Here is a 23,508-nt window from a genome sequence, read left to right on the forward strand (position 1 = left end):
TTTCTATATTTCACAAAGGTCTTAAACTCCGGTTTAGCTTTTATAGAAATGATTCTCTTGATTCCACTACACTACAGCAAAGCTACACATTTTCATCCCACCAAAACGAGTTGCATGTTTGCCAATTGTTTATTCGGTTAATAAATTATAAATAAATAAATATTGTGCTGGCTTTCAAGGTCGTTTTAAAGATCTACCGCCTACGTGCAGACAAGTCCAATGCCGAAGAACTTCTTGCAGATCTTGGTGGGAGTCTCGGTGGATTCATCGGATTCCTCGCTCGAAGGTGGTGGTGGTGGTGGGGGTGGGTAGTATGGGTAGGGCGAGTAGTAGGGTGGTGGTGGTGGTGGAGGTGGTGGTGGTGGTGGGTGGTGTGGGTGGGTGGGCTTTGGCGTGGGCTTCTTGGTGGTGGTGGTCGTTGTGGTGGTGGTCGTCGTGTGGTGATGATGGTGTCCGCCGTTTCCACCGTCTTGGCCGCCGTGACCGCCGTGTCCACCGTGTCCGCCGTGTCCGGGATACGGATATGGATAGGGTGCTGGGGGAGGTGGGTAGAAGCCGGGATATGGGTACGGAGCCGGGTACGGTGAGTATTGTGGATAAGGCGGGTAGGGCGGGTACTTGGGTGGGTACGGGTAGTACGGCCGCTTGGTCGTCTTGGGCTTCTTGGTGGTGGTGCTGGTGGTCTGTGGGAAGGTGACGACCAGGTTTCCCGCGCTACCTTCGCTGCCGAAGAGCTTGCGCCACGTCGATGGATCCGTCTCGCCGTCGTTCTCCTCGACGCTGTTCAGCTCCTGGCTGTTCTCCAACGCCGCGTTCTGTTCGAGATTCTCCTCCAGGGGAAGGGCCATGGCCATGGCTCCGCAGAGCGCCAGGCACAGGAAGAGTACCAGTTTGGTGCTCATGGTGGAGTGGGTGTTCGCTTTGAACTGATTGACAGATGGCATCAGCTGAGCTTTTATACTTGTCACATTCTCCAAATGAAATGCGAAAGGCAGACGATAAACATTAACCCAGTTCTCAAATGTTTTCAAATTGTATTCTGGTAAAAAGTCAAATCTTTTGCAAAAAAAAAGTCTAGTCACCGTGTCTGCCAAGTTCGCATGTAAATTAGTTTAGCTATTTAAATCAGCTGAGAACACGCCCAAAAAGTTACTATCTTTTATTTTGTTGAGATCGGCGTTATGGATTAGCTAGCTAACGGGTTCAGCATTTCTGTTGCCACAGTTCCAACTGAACAGCTCAAAAGTGATTAAATCTATTTTATTACTTTGTGGCAGATGTTCGAATAAACTTCACTGGTGCCGATGAAAAAATGCGGAATTCTTGGGAGTAAAAACATGATAAACAGAAATGAACCAAAGAAAGTTGTTAACAACTATTAAGGGCGATATTTTAAAGAACTGACTTGGTTACCAATCGGATAGTTAAGCATTCTCCTCATGAAAAAGGTCACTTACAGTGTTCCGCCAAAACGTTATCTTTAAGGTTTGCGAGGTCAGAACATATGTCTTCTAGATACAAGTTGACACCGGGATAAATTTCTTGGGCCAGCGAATTGACTTCAATTTATAAGCGTTCGACCCCAAAAATCGATCCATTAATAACAATTTAGATAAGTGTTTGCCTTTGATTATATAAGAGCTGGCAACCAACACAGCCTGGCAGAATCTGAAATTGAACTCTGGAACTAAGAAGGCCTATCGCAACTCTCCGTCATGTTAGCCACATTGATTGGTCTTACTCTGCTGCTCCATGCTGACACGATTGCAGGACAAGATTACCAATTTTATGGATCACCTGGCGTGCAAGTAATATACCCATCCTCGTCGCAGGTTCAAGTTGTGGGCGGAAGGCATTTCTTTCGCAACGGATTGCGAAGGAATCTCACGATCAGTGCGAACGCAACCAGCCAGGATTTTCAGCTAGTCAGCAATGTGAGCAACGGAAATGCCGGCAACACTCCACTTCGGAATTTCTTAAGGTCTCTGTTTGGCCGCCAGCCAAATATCCAGTTTGTGAACCTGAATTCTAGAGCCTTTAACGACGTCTCCCCGGAGCCTCAATACTGGAATGCATATCGATCCTATGCGGCTCCAGTGGTTCTGCCCCGCACACGAGTTAAAGCTGTGCGACAGGGTGGTGTTCCACGCCGGATTTTGGTACGGAATCTGATGACCACCAAATCGCAGACGACCAATTTGCAGTCATATAGGATTCCCGTTTTTGAGAATGACTTGCTGGTAAGCGGGGTCTATAATAGTTCAATTAATTTATTTAAAATTTAATTTTTTTAGTATGGCCCAACATATATAAAATAATGAGCTGACTTCAAAACGCGAACAATTTGGGGGCTCTTCTGAATTTACCGGACAAAAATATAAATAAAATGAACTTTTAAGATAATGAATATTCTCGTTTTACTACGATTTGATTTGAAAGTGAGAAAAATATTTTGGCAGAAGCCAGCGCTCGGTTATAATTATGTAAAATTAATTCCTTTCCTTGATTTGATACCTTTGATCCAAGATGATGAGAGATAGATAAGTTAGGCTCTGGCTCTGTGGCGGCTTAGTCTGTTTTTAAGTTATGCTTTCCATTAGGCAAGTCCATAAAAATTTAAATCGTTGCTTAAACACACGTTCTGGACCTAATGTTTTAAGATCAGTTCACATGGTGACCCCGTGAAAGATTTATAAAACTACGGCACCCACAGGCTTTAGCCTCAGTTCTGTGGAAGCCGACCTGAGACGTGTCGTCTTTTGACACAATGTCGATCAAAGTAGTCGGCCTACTGTTTATATTAATCGCTCAGTCCTTGGGCGAACTCGTGCGTATAGATCTTCAGGATTTGGGCTTACACATCGCACGCGCTCTTAACTCTCAACATAAACAATACAGCAGCAGTCATAAGAACGAGACACTCTCGGATTACAATGATTATCTGAACGAGTACTACAGTAATCAATGGCAGCAGTTCTATTTGGCTCAGACGGCTTACAATCCATATTACGGACTTTACGCAGTTTATGGTCCCTACGAAAGCTACGGACCATATGCCGTATATGATCCCTATAAACACCCTGGACACCATGGTCATCATGGTCACCGCCGACGCCACCGGAAACGCCCACAAACACAGCAGCTCCAAAAACAGTCACAATCGCTTCTACAAACCCTACTAGGACGTCTAGGGCAATTTTTGCCAATTAAAGTGAGATATGTTCCTCGAAAGAAATCCAAACCACAGCGCCGACGACGCAGACCACAAGTTCGACATCTCCAACCATATCCAGTACAATTACAACAGCCGATTGAGTTTGCGGCTAAGAAATAAACTTCATAAATATTATTTAATTCTTAAAATAAACTAACGATCGATTTAACCAAACGAAGTGTGATTTCGTGTACATTTATTTAAATTTATGATTTGATACTCATCAGTGCAAAAACAAAATCAGATTTGATAACGAACTAGGCACATTTTAAAGCACAAATATAAATTTTCTGTTAATTGAGCTTAAGTCAACCGATAGTAAACAAATAAATAAGATAAACAGAGCAACGAAAATAAAGAAAACCAAGAGAGAAGCGATCGATTTCTCTGATCGCCAACTTATTAATGAACCTAAAATTAGCATTTTAATATCTTGCGGTGCAGACATTTGCTAAATATGCAAGCCCAATGCGCAGACAAACTTAGTTTAAAGTCGACCGCGTTTCGATATGAAACTGATCGGATTTCTTCTGTGTTCCGTGGCCGCGTGGCAGCATTCCGGCAAATGCAAGTGATGTGAATACGGAGCAGGAGCAGATTCGAACAGCATTACCCTGGCTATATCTTTTGGCGCTAACGGCAGGGCGGCCACAGATACCCATCCTCAGACCCCAAGATGAGTCGCTGGCCATCACAAACAGTGCGATCATGAAACAGCCCCAGTCCGATGAGATACTGAACTCTGAGCAAACCAACAACGAGGTGCGAGAGCAGTTCCTGCAAGGAATTCTTCTGGGCTTACAGCAGCCAGGATCCGCCACAATTTCACCCGCTGTTTTGTCAGACTTTATTGCCCAGGCCACCACTACTACTACACGAAAACCTGAGGTGGAAAAAGATGCCGATGGAGGTGATACCGATGAGGACGTTGACTACATAGACTTTAAGAATGGATCGCGCATCAAATACGATTTGGATGATGCCGAGCAGACGGTTAATAAAATTCTGCAGCGGACTACCAGTCGTCCAGCTGCGAATCCGCCGCAAAGCACTGCCCTTTATTATAGAACTCCACCCAGATACGTTTACTATAGACCTATATATGGGTCTACGCCATATTACTATCGAGTTGGCTAGCCTTCTACTATTATTAATTAGTGATAAAGTAATAAAGAAAATAATAATCATAGGGAAAGATGGTTTGTAAAATAGCTTTGTCTTGCAGTAGGTCCATTATGATAGCCCATTAGTGGACTAAGTTATGGGAATTAAGCTTTCAGTTCACTTCTGTGATTTCGCTAGCCAAAACAATAAAAATTCAAATGACCGCTTCGGGTCTCCACCAAGCCCAGATCGAATTTTGATCTTAAGCTCGTGCTTCAGTCCGGTCCTATGTAGGTCTCAGACACAATTCAATTTATGACACCCGACAGACTGTATAAAACTGTGCGCATCATGGAACCATCACATTAGTTCTGAACTAAGCGGAGCACCGTTGGAACTCTCTTCATAATGTTGTTTAAAACCATTGGATTGGTCTTGCTGCTGACTGGCCAGGCCTGGGGTCAGTCCTTCAGTTTTCCTGTCTACACCTTGGGAAGCGTAGTGTCCGCCCTGACAGGAGGCGGTGGTGGAGGTGGCGGCGGCGGTGGTGGTGGAGGAGGTGGTGGAGGTGGAGGAGGTGGAGGAGGTGGAGGAGGTGGAGGAGGTGGCTCCTCAAGCAACAGCATTGCTCAAGCGGAATACGAATCTTTCGAAGCTTATAATGCGTATTACAACAGCCAATTGCAGCAGTACTACGAGGCTCAGGCGGCTTACAACGCGTACTTGTATAGCTTATACCTAGCCAGTCTAAACAACAACCAGCAAACATTAACTTCGACCACACCCGCTCCCATCACTACATTGCCCACGCCTTCGACCTCTACCGCCGTTCCTACCTCTACCGGTAGTCCAACTACGTCCACTGCCATTCCCACCTCTACCGGAAATCCAACGACATCGACCGCCATTCCTACGTCTACGGGATCCGATACCACCTCGACCGCCGTGGCCAATCAGCCCACGACAACGGCATCTCCAGCCACTTCCACGGCTGTGGCGCCCTCAGATACGGACAGCACATCCACTGCTGTGGCACCAACAGACACGGTCAGCACTTCCACTGCTGTGGCACCCTCAGATACGGACACCACATCAACGGCGGTGCAGAACGCCCGGATTCAAACCACTCCTCTGCCCTTCCGCTATGCGCACGGCTCTCTGGTCAACCCCTACGATCTGCACCGCATCAGTTCCAATCCGATCTACGTCCGTGGCTCCGCAGTGGCATCAGCTGAGGCGGAGTCCGAGCCTGTATATATTCCATATCCGAATATTTATCGTAGGGCTCAGCCATCTCCTTACTTCGGCTACGCGGGAAAGAAATAGATAAAGAACTTTGGTGTATTTCACAGAAACGACATTTAATTTATTGAATAAAATCGAAACAAATTCAACCGCACACATAATGGGCTTTCTTTTGTTATATAATTGATTCAAGAATCCGCTAATGGTTTTTTCAGTAGAGCCACATAATAAAAACGGGTAAGAACTAATTAGCATTTGCACCACCAAAAGCATCAACCGTCAGCTTAGAAGTTTTTTGAGCGTAGTCATAATCTTAGGAATTCTAAAAAAACGGTCGATTTATGAAGCTAGTTTTATCCATTCCTTTGTTTGCGTATTATAATTTTACGACATCAGTCTTCTGTATAAAACACCAGGTGCATCGCCGTTACCATTTCAGTTCTTGGCTAGACAGAGCGCCCGCTAATCCCAGTTCGGAATGAAATTAAATACCACCAGCTTTTTGTTCATTCTAGTCAGCCAAGCATGGGGCCAATCAATAAAGATAAGGATACCAGTGTGGGATGCTTCCACAATATTTTCAAGGCTCACTGGAATAGGAACAAATTCGCAAAACACTAATAGCCAAAGGCCATCTAATCAGCAAAATAACAATCAACAGAATGTGGAATATAACGATTACCTCAATAACTATTATAATAACTATTGGGCGAGTGCATACCAAAACTTAGCAAATTATGACCCTTATGGATATGGCTATTATAGCCCGTACGGACCTTTCGGTCCCTATGATCCAGGTCAATTTCAAACTCCACCAACACCGTCAGTCACACAAACATCAACGCCAATCGTTCCAACGACAACAGAACCTCTAACCACATCAGCAGTTACTACGACCACTACTGAAACACCGATTTGTGCAGTCTTCCCTAATCTCCCAGCGTGTCAAACATCGACCACTTCAACATCCACCGCAATCCCATCCTCAACATCGGACTCTTCGACTACGTCTACAGCAATTCCACCACCCACAACAACCGCAAGTACTTCAAGTACTACAACATCCACAACAACATCCACCGGAATCCCAACATTCTCAACATCGGCATCTACGACAACGTCCACTGCAATTCCGACTTCCACAACAACCGATAGTACTACAACATCCACAACAGCCGAAAGTACAACAGCATCCACAACAACTGAAAGCACTTCAACATCCACCGCAATCCCAACATCCTCAACATCGGCATCTACGACTACGTCCACAGCAATTCCTACTTCCACAACAACCGATAGTACTACAACATCCACAACAACTGAAAGCTCTTCAACATCCACCGCAATCCCAACATCCTCAACATCGGAATCTACGACAACGTCCACTGCAATTCCGACTTCCACAACAACCGATAGTACTACAACATCCACAACAACCGAAAGTACAACAGCATCCACAACAACTGAAAGCACTTCAACATCCACCGCAATCCCAACATCCTCAACATCGGCATCTACGACTTCCACAACAATCGAAATTACTACAGCATCCACAACAACTGAAAGCACTTCAACATCCACCGCAATCCCAACATCCTCAACATCGGCATCTACGACAACGTCCACTGCAATTCCGACTTCCACAACAACCGATAGTACTACAACATCCACAACAACCGAAAGTACAACAGCATCCACAACAACTGAAAGCACTTCAACATCCACCGCAATCCCTACATCCTCAACATCGGACACTACGACTACTTCCACAGCAATTCCGACTTCCACAACAACCGATAGTACAACAGCATCCACAACAACTGAAAGCACTTCAACATCCACCGCAATCCCAACATCCTCAACATCGGCATCTACGACTACGTCCACAGCAATTCCTACTTCCACAACAACCGAAATTACTACAGCATCCACAACAAATGAAAGCTCTTCAACATCCACCGCAATCCCAACATCCTCAACATCGGAATCTACGACAACGTCCACTGCAATTCCGACTTCCACAACAACCGATAGTACTACAACACCCACAACAACCGAAAGTACAACAGCATCCACAACAACTGAAAGCACTTCAACATCCACCGCAATCCCAACATCCTCAACATCGGCATCTACGACAACGTCCACTGCAATTCCGACTTCCACAACAACCGATATTACTACAACACCCACAACAACCGAAAGTACAACAGCATCCACAACAACTGAAAGCACTTCAACATCCACCGCAGTCCCAACATCCTCAACATCGGCATCTACGACAACGTCAACTGCAATTCCGACTTCCACAACAACCGATAGTACTACAACATCCACAACAACCGAAAGTACAACAGCATCCACAACAACTGAAAGCACTTCAACATCCACCGCAATCCCAACATCCTCTACATCGGAATCTACGACAACGTCCACTGCAATTCCGACTTCCACAACAACCGATAGTACTACAACATCCACAACAACCGAAAGTACTACAACACCCACAACAACTGAAAGCACTTCAACATCCACCGCAATCCCAACATCCTCTACATCGGAATCTACGACAACGTCCACTGCAATTCCGACTTCCACAACAACCGAAAGTACATCAACATCCACCGCAATCCCCACGTCCTCAACTTCGGACTCTACGACAACGTCCACTGCAAGTCCATCAGATTCAACGACAACTTCCACAGCAAGTCCGACCACCGAAAGTTCTGCAACATCCACAACTACTTCCACTGCAAGTCCAACAACCGAAAGTTCTTCAACATCCACAACAACTGAAAGTACTATCACATCCATAACAACTGAAAGTACTACCACATCCACCGCAACTCCAACATCCTCAACGTCTGATTCTACGACTACGTCCACTGCAAGTCCAACAAGCGAAAGTTCTTCAACATCCACAACAACTGAAAGTGCTTCTACATCCACAACAACTGAAAGTACTACCACATCCACAACAACTGAAAGTACTACCACATCCACCGCAAACCCCACCTCCTCAACTTCGGTCTCTACGACAACGTCCACTGCAAGTCCATCAGATTCAACGACAACTTCCACAGCAAGTCCGACCACCGAAAGTTCTACAACATCCACAACAACTGAAAGTACATCCACATCCACCGCAATCCCCACATCCTCAACTTCGGTCTCTACGACAACGTCCACTGCAAGTTCAACAACCGAAAGTTCTACAACATCCACAACAACTGAAAGTAGTACAACATCTACCGCGATCCCAACATCCTCAACTTCGGACTCTACGACAACGTCCACTGCAAGTCCATCAGATTCAACGACAACTTCCACGGCAAGTCCGACCACCGAAAGTTCTACAACATCCACAACAACTGAAAGTAGTACAACATCCACCGCGATCCCAACATCCTCAACATCCGATTCTACGACTACGTCCACTGCAAGTCCAACAAGCGAAAGTTCTTCAACATCCACAACAACTGAAAGTGCTTCTACATCCACAACAACTGAAAGTACTACAACATCCACAACAACTGAAAGTACTACCACATCCACCGCAAACCCCACATCCTCAACTTCGGTCTCTACGACAACGTCCACTGCAAGTCCATCAGATTCAACGACAGCTTCCACGGCAAGTCCGACCACCGAAAGTACTACAACATCCACAACAACTGAAAGTAGTACAACATCCACCGCGATCCCAACATCCTCAACTTCGGACTCTACGACAACGTCCACTGCAAGTCCATCAGATTCAACGACAACGTCCACAGCAAGTCCGACCACCGAAAGTTCTACAACATCCACAACAACTGAAAGTACAACATCCTCAACATCCGACTCTACGACTACTTCCACTGCAAGTCCAACAACCGAAAGTTCTTCAACATCCACAACTGAAAGTACTATCACATCCACAACAACTAAAAGTACTACCACATCCACCGCAAACCCCACATCCTCAACTTCGGTCTCTACGACATCGTCCACTGCAAGTCCATCAGATTCAACGACAACTTCCACAGCAAGTCCGACCACCGAAAGTTCTACAACATCCACAACAACTGAAAGTACATCAACATCCACCGCAATCCCCACATCCTCAACTTCGGTCTCTACGACAACGTCCACTGCAAGTCCATCAGATTCAACGACAACTTCCACGGCAAGTCCGACCACCGAAAGTTCTACAACATCCACAACAACTGAAAGTAGTACAACATCCACCGTGATCCCAACATCCTCAACATCCGATTCTACGACTACGTCCACTGCAAGTCCAACAACCGAAAGTTCTTCAACATCCACAACAACTGAAAGTGCTACCACATCCACAACAACTGAAAGTACTTCCACATCCACAGCAATCCCCACATCCCCAACTACGGACTCTACAACAACGTCCACTGCAAGTCCATCAGATTCAACGACAGCTTCCACGGCAAGTCCGACCACCGAAAGTACTACAACATTCACAACAACTAAAAGAACTACCACATCCACCGCAATCCCCACATCCTCAACTTCGGTCTCTACGACATCGTCCACTGCAAGTCCATCAGATTCAACGACAACTTCCACAGCAAGTCCGACCACCGAAAGTTCTACAACATCCACAACAACGGAAAGTACTACCACATCCACCGCGATCCCAACATCCTCAACATCCGATTCTACGACTACGTCCACTGCAAGTTCAACAACCGAAAGTTCTACAACATCCACAACAACTGAAAGTGGTACAACATCCACCGCGATCCCAACATCCTCAACTTCGGACTCTACGACAACGTCCACAGCAAATCCATCAGATTCAACGACAACTTCCACAGCAAGTCCGACCACCGAAAGTTCTACAACATCCACAACAACTGAAAGTACATCAACATCCACCGCAATCCCAACATCCTCAACATCCGATTCAACGACTACGTCCACTGCAAGTCCAACAAGCGAAAGTTCTTCAACATCCACAACAACTGAAAGTGTTTCTACATCCACAACAACTGAAAGTACTACCACATCCACAACAACTGAAAGTACTACCACATCCACCGCAAACCCCACATCCTCAACTTCGGTCTCTACGACAACGTCCACTGCAAGTCCATCAGATTCAACGACAACTTACACAGCAAGTCCGACCACCGAAAGTTCTACAACATCCACAACAACTGAAAGTACATCAACATCCACCGCAATCCCCACATCCTCAACTTCGGTCTCTACGACAACGTCCACTGCAAGTCCATCAGATTCAACGACAACTTCCACGGCAAGTTCGACCACCGAAAGTTCAACAACATCCACAACAACTGAAAGTAGTACAACATCCACCGCGATCCCAACATCCTCAACATCCGATTCAACGACTACGTCCACTGCAAGTCCAACAAGCGAAAGTTCTTCAACATCCACAACAACTGAAAGTGCTTCTACATCCACAACAACTGAAAGTACTACCACATCCACAACAACTGAAAGTACTACCACATCCACCGCAAACCCCACATCCTCAACTTCGGTCTCTACGACAACGTCCACTGCAAGTCCATCAGATTCAACGACAACTTCCACAGCAAGTCCGACCACCGAAAGTTCTACAACATCCACAACAACTGAGAGTACATCAACATCCACCGCAATCCCCACATCCTCAACTTCGGTCTCTACAACAACGTCCACTGCAAGTCCATCAGATTCAACGACAACTTCCACGGCAAGTCCGACCACCGAAAGTTCAACAACATCCACAACAACTGAAAGTAGTACAACATCCACCGCGATCCCAACATCCTCAACATCCGATTCAACGACTACGTCCACTGCAAGTCCAACAAGCGAAAGTTCTACAACATCCACAACAACTGAAAGTACAACATCCTCAACATCCGACTCTACGACTACTTCCACTGCAAGTCCAACAACCGAAAGTTCTTCAACATCCACAACTGAAAGTACTACCACATCCGCAACAACTGAAAGTACTACCACATCCACCGCAAACCCCACATCCTCAACTTCGGTCTCTACGACAACGTCCACTGCAAGTCCATCAGATTCAACGACAACTTCCACAGCAAGTCCGACCACCGAAAGTTCTACAACATCCACAACAACTGAAAGTACATCAACATCCACCGCAATCCCCACATCCTCAACTTCGGTCTCTACGACAACGTCCACTGCAAGTCCATCAGATTCAACGACAACTTCCACGGCAAGTCCGACCACCGAAAGTTCAACAACATCCACAACAACTGAAAGTAGTACAACATCCACCGCGATCCCAACATCCTCAACATCCGATTCAACGACTACGTCCACTGCAAGTCCAACAAGCGAAAGTTCTTCAACATCCACAACAACTGAAAGTGCTTCTACATCCACAACAACTGAAAGTACTACCACATCCACAACAACTGAAAGTACTACCACATCCACCGCAAACCCCACATCCTCAACTTCGGTCTCTACGACAACGTCCACTGCAAGTCCATCAGATTCAACGACAACTTCCACAGCAAGTCCGACCACCGAAAGTTCTACAACATCCACAACAACTGAAAGTACATCAACATCCACCGCAATCCCCACATCCTCAACTTCGGTCTCTACGACAACGTCCACTGCAAGTCCATCAGATTCAACGACAACTTCCACGGCAAGTCCGACCACCGAAAGTTCTACAACATCCACAACAACCGAAAGTAGTACAACATCCACCGTGATCCCAACATCCTCAACATCCGATTCTACGACTACGTCCACTGCAAGTCCAACAACCGAAAGTTCTTCAACATCCACAACAACTGAAAGTGCTACCACATCCACAACAACTGAAAGTACTACCACATCCACCGCAAACCCCACATCCTCAACTTCGGTCTCTACGACAACGTCCACTGCAAGTCCATCAGATTCAACGACAACTTCCACAGCAAGTCCGACCACCGAAAGTTCTACAACATCCACAACAACTGAAAGTACATCAACATCCACCGCAATCCCCACATCCTCAACTTCGGTCTCTACGACAACGTCCACTGCAAGTCCATCAGATTCAACGACAACTTCCACGGCAAGTCCGACCACCGAAAGTTCAACAACATCCACAACAACTGAAAGTAGTACAACATCCACCGCGATCCCAACATCCTCAACATCCGATTCAACGACTACGTCCACTGCAAGTCCAACAAGCGAAAGTTCTTCAACATCCACAACAACTGAAAGTGCTTCTACATCCACAACAACTGAAAGTACTACCACATCCACAACAACTGAAAGTACTACCACATCCACCGCAAACCCCACATCCTCAACTTCGGTCTCTACCACAACGTCCACTGCAAGTCCATCAGATTCAACGACAACTTCCACAGCAAGTCCGACCACCGAAAGTTCTACAACATCCACAACAACTGAAAGTACATCAACATCCACCGCAATCCCCACATCCTCAACTTCGGTCTCTACGACAACGTCCACTGCAAGTCCATCAGATTCAACGACAACTTCCACGGCAAGTCCGACCACCGAAAGTTCTACAACATCCACAACAACTGAAAGTAGTACAACATCCACCGTGATCCCAACATCCTCAACATCCGATTCTACGACTACGTCCACTGCAAGTCCAACAACCGAAAGTTCTTCAACATCCACAACAACTGAAAGTGCTACCACATCCACAACAACTGAAAGTACTTCCACATCCACAGCAATCCCCACATCCCCAACTACGGACTCTACAACAACGTCCACTGCAAGTCCATCAGATTCAACGACAGCTTCCACGGCAAGTCCGACCACCGAAAGTACTACAACATCCACAACAACTGAAAGTAGTACAACATCCACCGCGATCCCAACATCCTCAACTTCGGACTCTACGACAACGTCCACTGCAAGTCCATCAGATTCAACGACAACGTCCACAGCAAGTCCGACCGCCGAAAGTTCTACAACATCCACAACAACTGAAAGTAGTACAACATCCACCGCGATCCCAACATCCTCAACATCCGATTCAATGACTACGTCCACTGCAAGTCCAACAAGCGAAAGTTCTTCAACATCCACAACAACTGAAAGTGCCTCTACATCCACAACAACTGAAAGTACTACCACATCCACAACAACTGAAAGTACTACCACATCCACCGCAAACCCCACATCCTCAACTTCGGTCTCTACGACAACGTCCACTGCAAGTCCATCAGATTCAACGACAACTTCCACAGCAAGTCCGACCACCGAAAGTTCTACAACATCCACAACAACTGAAAGTACATCAACATCCACCGCAATCCCCACATCCTCAACTTCGGTCTCTACGACAACGTCCACTGCAAGTCCATCAGATTCAACGACAACTTCCACGGCAAGTCCGACCACCGAAAGTTCTACAACATCCACAACAACTGAAAGTAGTACAACATCCACCGTGATCCCAACATCCTCAACATCCGATTCTACGACTACGTCCACTGCAAGTCCAACAACCGAAAGTTCTTCAACATCCACAACAACTGAAAGTGCTACCACATCCACAACAACTGAAAGTACTTCCACATCCACAGCAATCCCCACATCCCCAACTACGGACTCTACAACAACGTCCACTGCAAGTCCATCAGATTCAACGACAGCTTCCACGGCAAGTCCGACCACCGAAAGTACTACAACATCCACAACAACTGAAAGTAGTACAACATCCACCGCGATCCCAACATCCTCAACTTCGGACTCTACGACAACGTCCACTGCAAGTCCATCAGATTCAACGACAACGTCCACAGCAAGTCCGACCGCCGAAAGTTCTACAACATCCACAACAACTGAAAGTACAACATCCTCAACATCCGACTCTACGACTACTTCCACTGCAAGTCCAACAACCGAAAGTTCTTCAACATCCACAACTGAAAGTACTATCACATCCACAACAACTAAAAGTACTACCACATCCACCGCAAACCCCACATCCTCAACTTCGGTCTCTACGACATCGTCCACTGCAAGTCCATCAGATTCAACGACAACTTCCACAGCAAGTCCGACCACCGAAAGTTCTACAACATCCACAACAACTGAAAGTAGTACAACATCCACCGCGATCCCAACATCCGATTCTACGACTACGTCCACTGCAAGTCCAACAACCGAAAGTTCTTCAACATCCACAACAACTGAAAGTACTACCACATCCACCGCAAACCCCACATCCTCAACTTCGGTCTCTACGACAACGTCCACTGCAAGTCCATCAGATTCAACGACAACTTCCACAGCAAGTCCGACCACCGAAAGTTCTACAACATCCACAACAACTGAAAGTAGTACAACATCCACCGCGATCCCAACATCCTCAACTTCGGTCTCTACGACATCGTCCACTGCAAGTCCATCAGATTCAACGACAACTTCCACAGCAAGTCCGACCACCGAAAGTTCTACAACATCCACAACAACTGAAAGTAGTACAACATCCACCGCGATCCCAACATCCGATTCTACGACTACGTCCACTGCAAGTCCAACAACCGAAAGTTCTTCAACATCCACAACAACTGAAAGTACTACCACATCCACCGCAAACCCCACATCCTCAACTTCGGTCTCTACGACAACGTCCACTGCAAGTCCATCAGATTCAACGACAACTTCCACAGCAAGTCCGACCACCGAAAGTTCTACAACATCCACAACAACTGAAAGTAGTACAACATCCACCGCGATCCCAACATCCTCAACATCCGATTCAACGACTACGTCCACTGCAAGTCCAACAAGCGAAAGTTCTTCAACATCCACAACAACTGAAAGTGCTTCTACATCCACAACAACTGAAAGTACTACCACATCCACCGCAAACCCCACATCCTCAACTTCGGTCTCTACGACAACGTCCACTGCAAGTCCATCAGATTCAACGACAACTTCCACAGCAAGTCCGACCACCGAAAGTTCTACAACATCCACAACAACTGAACGTACTACCACAGCCACCGCAATTCCAACATCCTCAACGTCTGATTCTACGACTACGTCCACTGCAAGTCCGACAACCGAAAGTACTACAACATCCACAACTACCGAAAGTATTACAACATCCAACGCAATCCCAATATCCACTGCAAGTACATCAGATTCAATGACAACCTCCACAGCAATTCCGACGTCTACTACAATCGGTAGTATAACGACATCCACAGCTATTCCAGCATCCACAGAATCTTCAATAACCCAAGATTCAATTTGCATTGAGTATCCACAGCTTCCTAAATGTCAATCTGGAAAGTCAGCAAACCTTAAAACAATTGGATCTAATATGGCTGAAACCAAGCCAGTAGGCGCTGCCTTTAAGCCCGAGCAAAAACTGACTATAACATCAATGCCCCAGTCCGTGACTTCGCTGTGCCACTTTTATCCCCGCCTTTGCTTGAAACCTGAAGAAGCCCAATTTGTTCTTTTGGCTGATGAGCATGGAAAGCCCTCATTGTTGATTTCGTCAATTGAAGGACGATCCGCTTACTCTCAAAAGCTGCCTGCTTTGTGGCGAGCTATAAGCAGAGCCCATAGGAATAAGTAACATATTCTATTAAATGCGGGTAAAATTGACTTTGTTTTACAAAACACGAAGAAAAATTAAACAGAAAGTGCAAGAATGATTATTTCTTATTATTTATCGTATGGTAGCCATTTACGTTAGTACCTACATTGACAATTTAAATATTAGGGAATATTAAGTATACATATCCAGTGCAAATGCAATTCTAAATGCGTGTTTGCTAATTAAGATCGAGTTGCGCACTCCATTAATAAATTTTATTAATATAGCTTTTAATTATTTACTTCTACAATAATTTGTCACACAGTTTGCGATGCATCTCGACTGAATTTAAGATTATTTTGGAAAAACGAAAAAAAGGAGCTCTTAAATAGAAAGCGGCATGAAAACATCATGACTAAGAAAGAACGCAGATCTTTGTTGCTTTCATCGCAGACACACAGAGAATTTACTGGTTTTTCAATTGTTTTAACTTTTAAAGCTCTTGGGTCGTGTTTGGCTCTAGGGCATAATCAGTGGTTTATTATCTATATGTCTATAAAAACGAATTAACAACTTGGTTGCAAGTTTAGTTTGGATCTAGGCATTAGGGTGAACTCCTCGATTCGCGACAATGTTTTCGTTGCACGCCTTTTTTATATTATTGGTCACAACCACAGTATGGAGTGATAGTCCAGATGGAGCATTTAGATTAAATGTTCCACTTTGGGATGTGAATGATTTGTATTCGCGCATATCCAATGTATTTGGTACTACAAGTACCACAAAACCACCACAGGTGGCGCCTGAAAAGCCAACCACAGCCGTGCCTTGGGACGCCTATTACAGCGCGATCATGCAGGAATTTTACAACAAGAAACATGGAATGTTTCCAGGAAATGATCTGATGGCCGCAGAACCTTTGCCCGTGCCTGTACCGGTTCCAGTCCCTCTTCCACGTCCACCGCGACCACTAAGGCCACTGCGGCCTCACAGACCACCGCTTCCAAATCGACCTAGACCCAGGCCAACACGAAAACCAAGGAGAAGCACCACAACTACAACCACCAGGCGAACAACAACCACACGGAAAACTTCTACGACTTTGTCCACAACAACGGAATCGCCAAAAACTACCACGAGTACTTCTACTACAGTCGCACCTACAACCAATTCAACAACTGAACAATCAACGACAATAGAGCCATCTTCAACAACAGGTGGATCCTCTACAACAGGAGGCTCATCGACCATAGGTGGATCTTCTACAACAGGAGGCTCATCGACCACAGGTGGATCTTCTACAACAGGAGGCTCATCGACCACTGGTGGATCTACAACAGGAGGCTCATCGACCACTGGTGGTTCTTCTACTACAGGATCATCAACAACTAGCATATCAGTATCTTCCCGACTAAAAGGAAAATACAACATCTTACGAGCTACAACAGTCACTCCTTTACGTTTCCATCATAGTCAGTTCCAGAGTAGCCCCATTTCAACTCCAACGGTGCTCAGTTTAGAAGGACTGCCAGCGTCTTCTGGCTTTCTTCGTCCTGATCTACAACTTTCAGTGCAATCGGCGCCACAGTCTGTGACGACGTTGTGCCATAACTATCCTCGCCTATGCGATCACCCAGAAGAAGCCCAATATGTTCGCTTAGTCGATGGATTTGGCAAGCCCATGCTTCTTATATCGCCAGGAGGCGTGTCAAGTAGCTCTTTTCGTTTAAATGAAGCACAACGGCCCTTTAGGTCAAAGGAAAAATCCTGGAAATCGGTGCCACCACGACAAAAGAATCCTTCCAGAAGTAAATATATTTACAAGTTAATTAAAAAACGAAATAATCAAAGACTTTAAATGTTCTGTTAAATTGAAGTTTACAATTGAAAATGGAATTTGAATTAAATTAACAAGAGCTGAAAACGCCTCAAAAGATTTTCATTTGTGTTTCCAGAATTTTTATTTATTTAGTTATCTCAAATCATTGCGATTAACGCGCTATAGTTTTTGTTATCAGTAACATCCAAGCCAAGAAGAACTTGTTCCAGATTCGAACCGTAAAAAGACAACAATGCTGAAAAACCAAATCTGATAAGAAAAAGTGATGGCTGAGAACAAATCAATTAGTTGATAGATACGAAGATTATGTCCAAAACAAGTATGTAGTAAAATAATTGATGTCGTTAGTGGAGCCATCTGATACATCTCGATACATCACAAAAGTACCTTCAAAGCTGAGATCGATTATTCTTAATTCTCAACTTCTATGAAATATCATGGAGTATATAAAGACTCTAAAGAACGCTCCACTTCAGTATTCTGGCAGCATGAAGCTGTTTGGAGGTTTAATAATCTGGGTCTGCCTAGCCGCAGCATGGCTTTCTACGTTCGCCACCGGCTTTCAGGTCCAAGTGCGAATTCCTATATGGGATGTTTCAGGACTTATTAAAAAATTCACCGGTTCCACCACGGGCCATGTCAGTAATCACAAAAAAAAAGAACGACCTGTTCCTGAAGACTATTGGCCGCCGTTATATGGATACTATGATCCGTTGGCTTACCCACCGCCACCTTATTACCCATTCCCCCCTTATGCGCCACCGACAAATCCACCAACACATCCACCAACAAATCCGCCAACCAATCCTCCATCCAATCCTCCAACAAATCCGCCAACAAATGCACCAACAAATTCGCCCACGAAGGCACCAACGAAACGTCCAACGAAGCTGCCAACGAAAAAACCAACAAAGGCAACAACAAAACGACCAACAATTCGACCAACAAATACACCAACAAAGCTGCCAACAAAACCACCAACGAAACAACCAACGAAGCCAACGACTACAGAACCGCCGGAAGAAACAACAACTGAAGCAACAGAATCACCAACAGATACAACAACAGTGATTTCAACCACGGAGGCAACAACTGAGACCACAACAACGAACACAACTACGGAAGAAACAACCGACGCAACGACGGACGCAACAACATATTCAACAACGGACGCAACTATGGACGGAACAACAGACGCAACTACGGACGCAACTACGGACACAACAACGGACGCAACCACGGACGCAACTACGGACGCAACTACGGACGCAACAACGGAAACAACACTCACATTAAGAGATCATGATCTATGCTTATTGTTCCCTCACACTCCAGAGTGTCAAATAATTGAATCGGTGCACCTAGTAAACAACAAGTTCAGTAACGTGTTGTATCCGGAAAAGAAGCTATCGATTGAAACCATGCCTCACTCAGTGACCTCTCTTTGCTTCTATTATCCGCGCCTGTGCATGAGGCCAGAAGAAGCTCAGTTCGTAAGATTGTCGGACGAAAATGGAAGACCTTTGCTCTTGATAAGTCCAGTAGAAGAAAAATCTTACAAAAAAAAAACTGAGAAGAAATAAATAATAATGTTTGTTAATTTAAACTTTTAAATAAACATTAATAAAACATGATAAAAATGTTACTTCTGTTTAAAATTTATTAAAGAAAAATAAGCTTTAAATAACACAGGAGAAATTATTTTAGGCTTACAAATGTAATAGCAAAAAATCACATAATTCATTTGCCTGAAGTCCAAAATGACTCAAAGAAAAAGAAAATTAAAACTTTATCGATACTTCATTTGACATAACAATGATGACAACACTCCAAGCGAACCTATTCAAGCAAACTGGTTTCAGTTGCCCCACTCCAACTGATCAATTTGAGTAAGACCACCAGTCCAAGTTCGGCTTCCTGAAGAGGTGGTAGGTGAAATTGAAATGAGCTCCGTCCAGTTCTTTCGATCAAACCCGTGGATTATTTTACTCCAATTATGCGTTTTATATCGATGGTGTGAAGGTGCCCCAGTGCATCCAGATGAGGCACTGCAGCAACTCAGGGTGTTGAATGTGACCCAGGCGAATCTCATTGCTTCCAACTCCACCGTGAAGTGTAGCCTGACTCCGAATCTTTGTGACTGGCAACTGCATTTCTACGATGGCCACGCATTCAGTGTGCCTCTTGTACAGAAAATGGAAAGTACCACCACCCAAGCACCACCACTTTCAACTGCTGGTCAGAACATTTTCGAATTGAACCACAACGTTGGTGGACCACAGCTGTTTATTCTGGCAGAGATTGAGCCCAAGTCGAGACGCAGATTAAGGCGAAAAAGAAAACTTTGGCGACGAGCCACTTTTAATCACTCGAGTAAACAGAAATTTATCTTGCTGGTCGTTCAATAAATATCCGAAATGAATAAATGTGCTTTAATCATTTATATAATCATCTCTCATTAGGCTCAAGCAATCAGCGGCCAAGATTTATTGAGGCTGACTCACTGGACTCACTGGACGCAGGCAGCCAGACTGTGAAATTCATTCCGCAGTCATAAAAAAAAATCGCAGCTCATTAATGTCGACTCGATTCACGCTTTACCTGCCGTGAACTTTTCGGGACTGGGAATGAAAGCATCGAAGCCGTTCGACCACTTTCAACTTTAACCCGCAATGCCACAGGTCTGGGGTCTAATGCCCATTAAGCTGTCTGCGCGTTGTTTGACTAGAAGTATACCGACTGGGCTCTGTTCTCAGTTCTCTATTTGTTTATTCAAATATGAATGGATGGGTTTTTAAGTGCCCAGCCGAGTTATTGTTTCTGATCGGGGGACTTTTAATTAAGTCATCTTTGTTGACCCAGCAGCCCGCATTAAATGCTGGCTTTGATGACTGTGAAATGATGGTTATGATGATTAATGGGTGCAAAGATTTGCATTAAAAGGGAAAGTGGGTAAAAGGTGGGGAAATCAATAAAGTCGCCTTGATAGTTTTTGTATAGCATCTATGATGGATTCAAAAATCTTTATTTTCTATTTTCTCTTTACTTTTTAGTTATGGTAAGCATAAAACGCCAATCGGAATCGAATCAATTTACAGCCTGGACGCACTTGCTATTTGATCAGTACTTCAAGTTTAGTCCCAGCGGAAATTCAATTCGTCACTTGGTCGGACCCTCTAAAAACACTAAAACCGGAACCCCAAAAAAACCCCAAGTCCAACGAATACTTTGGTGTCACACATCAACCGTGGCACGTTCGTCGTCGCCATCATCGGCGATGGTATCGTAAATTGTATTCAAAAATTTTCTAATTTCCGCATATGGAAGGATCTGCCACCAATTTGTCGTAGTTTCAATTTCCTCCTCCATTACGCCAGCGATTGCAGGACGTCTCTGGGAGCCCTGGCGACGTTTATCCTTGCCCTTACCCTTGCCTTTGCCTTTGCCACCACTCCTCGTTGTCAAAGGACGATGCGTGCTGATTTCCGGCGATAGTGATTGTGTTGCCAATTCCTTTGCCGGCTGCTTCGCATTTAAAGGGCCAGTGGCTGGTCCCCTGATGGGGTTAGTTTCAGGAGTTTCAGGACGAAGAGCACCAGGAACTGCAGCAGTGACAACTCGGTTCGCTGTCATCTTTATTTCAGTTTCATTAGACGCTGGTGCTCCTCCTGTTGGCTTTGGCTTCCGCTTGCTCTTCGGACGAGGCGGTCTGCCTTTCGGTTCGTCCTTCTTTCTTTTGCCGGACTGAGCCATTGTGCCGGTGTCATCGGCATTCTCCGCTGTCGTCGGGCTGACAACCTGCTGCATTCCTGTCGATGGCTTATCGATAATTGTCTCGCTCGGGGCCATGGGTTTCTTCACACTTGTCAACGGTTCCCCCGCAGGAGCTGTCCCCGCGGCGTTTACTTCTTCAACTTTATTCCTTGCAGGAAGGACTTCAGCTGCTTCTGCATTGTTCTCGGCAAGCTCTGGCAGTGTCAGCTTCACCTTCAGCGGCTCCTGCTGAACCTGCTGCTCCTGTTCCTGCTGCTTCTGGGTCATAACTTCTTCGTCGACTGGTTTACGCTCATGGTCGATGGTCAGGGTATTCAATTGCACTATCTTCTTGGTACCTACACTTTGCACATGGAACTCGTTCGAGTATAAATTCTCCCGTGCGTGCTTAGCCATGTTCATTTGCATGTTTATGGCCGGACTCTCAATTGTTTTGTTCAGCTCGCTTGGTTGTTGCTGCACAGCAATTGGCATTGGCAGGACCTCCATGTCCTCGTCAAGGTTCCTGTAGTGGGACCTCTGCTCCGTGGATCGTCGGCTGTGGTGGGAGATCTGCTGCAGCATGTGATCCAGTGGAGGAGCATCCTGTGTGGATCGACTTTCGATGGCTTGGCGACGGACCAGGTTCATCCGCGGCTTATTGTAGGCATAGACATCCACATTGAAAACTCCATGGGTGGGTGCACGACGCCAGTGCCTGGCAGGAGTGGCTGCGAAAAAGGTGTGGGTCATCAGGTGTGGGTGTGCACTGTACTTTCACTTAAACACTACACTTTTCGGGGGCTTACCTCTGGCCACAAGGGCACTAGACTGGATTAGCAACAGCAGCAGTGGCAGCTTCATTCTGGCTAATACATATTTTAGGCGTTGGCTACGACTAAACCGATTTTGGACCTCTCGACCAATTTTATGGCCATCCGATTTGGGTCACTCCGCAACTAATTTGCATTGACGATTCATGTTTGGCAATGTTCTAGGAATGTGAAAACACAGTAAACTCCATCCATGCTCGACGCGATTAAAATCAAACATCTTATGGACGTGGAATCGCGACGAGCTGATGTTTCACTGTCGCTGAGAACTGGTTTCCCTGAATCGAATGCCGGGCAACGGCACTTTTGGCCAAGACACAATGGTTTTAGATTTGGACCTGTCAATGGCCAAGTTAATGCTGTGCCATAAAATATTATTGTAGTGCCACCTCGGTCGAGCCTTGGCCAATTTGTGTTTTCGTTGGCTGGGCCAAAAGTAGCGAAAGTTGAAAGTTGTGGTTAGCATTACAATGCCCTGCTAATGGAAAGTAATTGCCAAGAAATTCCGGGGTATGCAAAACAAGCCGTCATTGATTTTCAAATATTCTTAGGTTCCAAAGGTTCGGCTAAAACCATTAATTAAGAATGGAAATTTTCTTTTAAAAATAACCAAAAAATCAATTTACACCGATGGTAAGAATGTTGTATGTTTAATATTGTTTATTTATTTAGTACGTCAATAGACACCTTTATACAAAACAAATGAGAACTTCAAAAACAAATTATAATAAGAACGACTTGCTGGCAAAGGACATTAAGCACCAAAGCACACAGATTTATGCATGGCTAATGCATTTATCTGCTTAGAGAAAACATTGCCATCGCTGTGGGGTAAATTGAAAATTTAATTCGAAAAACCATTTGGGAAAGTGATTTATATTAAAGAGCTTGTCAAAAACAGTTGACCAAGAGTCAGCTAGCAGTAAACAAACAGCGAGCAAACAAGCACAGAACAGCA

General features: G+C 45.2%; 10 protein-coding genes across 10 annotated transcripts; 8 read left to right on the top strand and 2 right to left on the bottom strand.

Moving 5' to 3' along the window:
- Positions 1-200: 200 nt before the first annotated feature.
- On the bottom strand, positions 201-906 carry LOC120446342 (formin-like protein 20). The gene has a single exon (XM_039627263.1). It carries the CDS (start codon positions 900-902, stop codon positions 201-203), a length of 702 nt encoding a protein of 233 aa, XP_039483197.1. The 5' UTR covers positions 903-906.
- Positions 907-1,029: 123 nt separating this feature from the next.
- On the top strand, positions 1,030-2,367 carry LOC120445838. Its single transcript, XM_039626462.1, has 2 exons — positions 1,030-2,240; positions 2,295-2,367. The coding sequence occupies exons 1-2, from the start codon at positions 1,716-1,718 to the stop codon at positions 2,316-2,318; spliced, it is 549 nt and encodes a 182-aa protein (XP_039482396.1). The 5' UTR covers positions 1,030-1,715; the 3' UTR covers positions 2,319-2,367.
- Positions 2,368-2,767: 400 nt separating this feature from the next.
- On the top strand, positions 2,768-3,334 carry LOC120446193. Its single transcript, XM_039627042.1, has one exon. It carries the CDS (start codon positions 2,768-2,770, stop codon positions 3,332-3,334), a length of 567 nt encoding a protein of 188 aa, XP_039482976.1.
- A 389-nt stretch (positions 3,335-3,723) lies between these two features.
- On the top strand, positions 3,724-4,351 carry LOC120446882. Its single transcript, XM_039628092.1, is given in 2 exon segments — positions 3,724-3,774; positions 3,776-4,351. Coding segments are annotated over 2 exon segments (627 nt in total).
- A 375-nt stretch (positions 4,352-4,726) lies between these two features.
- On the top strand, positions 4,727-5,644 carry LOC120446838 (cell wall protein DAN4). The gene is made up of 3 exons (XM_039628030.1): positions 4,727-4,841; positions 4,878-5,127; positions 5,167-5,644. Exons 1-3 carry the CDS (start codon positions 4,727-4,729, stop codon positions 5,642-5,644), a joined length of 843 nt encoding a protein of 280 aa, XP_039483964.1.
- Positions 5,645-6,351: 707 nt separating this feature from the next.
- Positions 6,352-14,272, top strand: LOC120444844 (mucin-5AC-like). The gene is made up of 10 exons (XM_039624802.1): positions 6,352-6,413; positions 6,505-6,717; positions 6,863-7,767; positions 7,886-8,028; positions 8,084-8,334; positions 9,931-10,026; positions 10,150-10,275; positions 12,062-12,748; positions 13,291-13,386; positions 14,152-14,272. Exons 1-10 carry the CDS (start codon positions 6,352-6,354, stop codon positions 14,270-14,272), a joined length of 2,700 nt encoding a protein of 899 aa, XP_039480736.1.
- Positions 14,273-16,755: 2,483 nt separating this feature from the next.
- Positions 16,756-17,982, top strand: LOC120446779 (serine proteinase stubble). The gene has a single exon (XM_039627925.1). It carries the CDS (start codon positions 16,756-16,758, stop codon positions 17,980-17,982), a length of 1,227 nt encoding a protein of 408 aa, XP_039483859.1.
- A 470-nt stretch (positions 17,983-18,452) lies between these two features.
- Positions 18,453-19,514, top strand: LOC120444851 (extensin; the record flags this gene model as incomplete). The annotated part of the gene is made up of 1 exon (XM_039624811.1): positions 18,453-19,514. A coding segment is annotated over exon 1 (1,062 nt), but the record flags the coding sequence as incomplete, so codon positions are not given.
- Positions 19,515-19,907: 393 nt separating this feature from the next.
- LOC120446884 lies at positions 19,908-20,372 on the top strand. Its single transcript, XM_039628095.1, has one exon. It carries the CDS (start codon positions 19,908-19,910, stop codon positions 20,370-20,372), a length of 465 nt encoding a protein of 154 aa, XP_039484029.1.
- Positions 20,373-21,198: 826 nt separating this feature from the next.
- Positions 21,199-22,581, bottom strand: LOC120446853 (neurofilament heavy polypeptide). Its single transcript, XM_039628045.1, has 2 exons — positions 22,527-22,581; positions 21,199-22,448 (listed from the first exon to the last, which is right to left on the bottom strand). The coding sequence occupies exons 1-2, from the start codon at positions 22,579-22,581 to the stop codon at positions 21,199-21,201; spliced, it is 1,305 nt and encodes a 434-aa protein (XP_039483979.1).
- Between the last annotated feature and the right edge of the window lie 927 nt (positions 22,582-23,508).

The sequence above is a fragment of the Drosophila santomea genome, chromosome 2R, assembly GCF_016746245.2.
Source record: "Drosophila santomea strain STO CAGO 1482 chromosome 2R, Prin_Dsan_1.1, whole genome shotgun sequence".
Lineage (NCBI taxonomy): Eukaryota > Metazoa > Arthropoda > Insecta > Diptera > Drosophilidae > Drosophila > Drosophila santomea.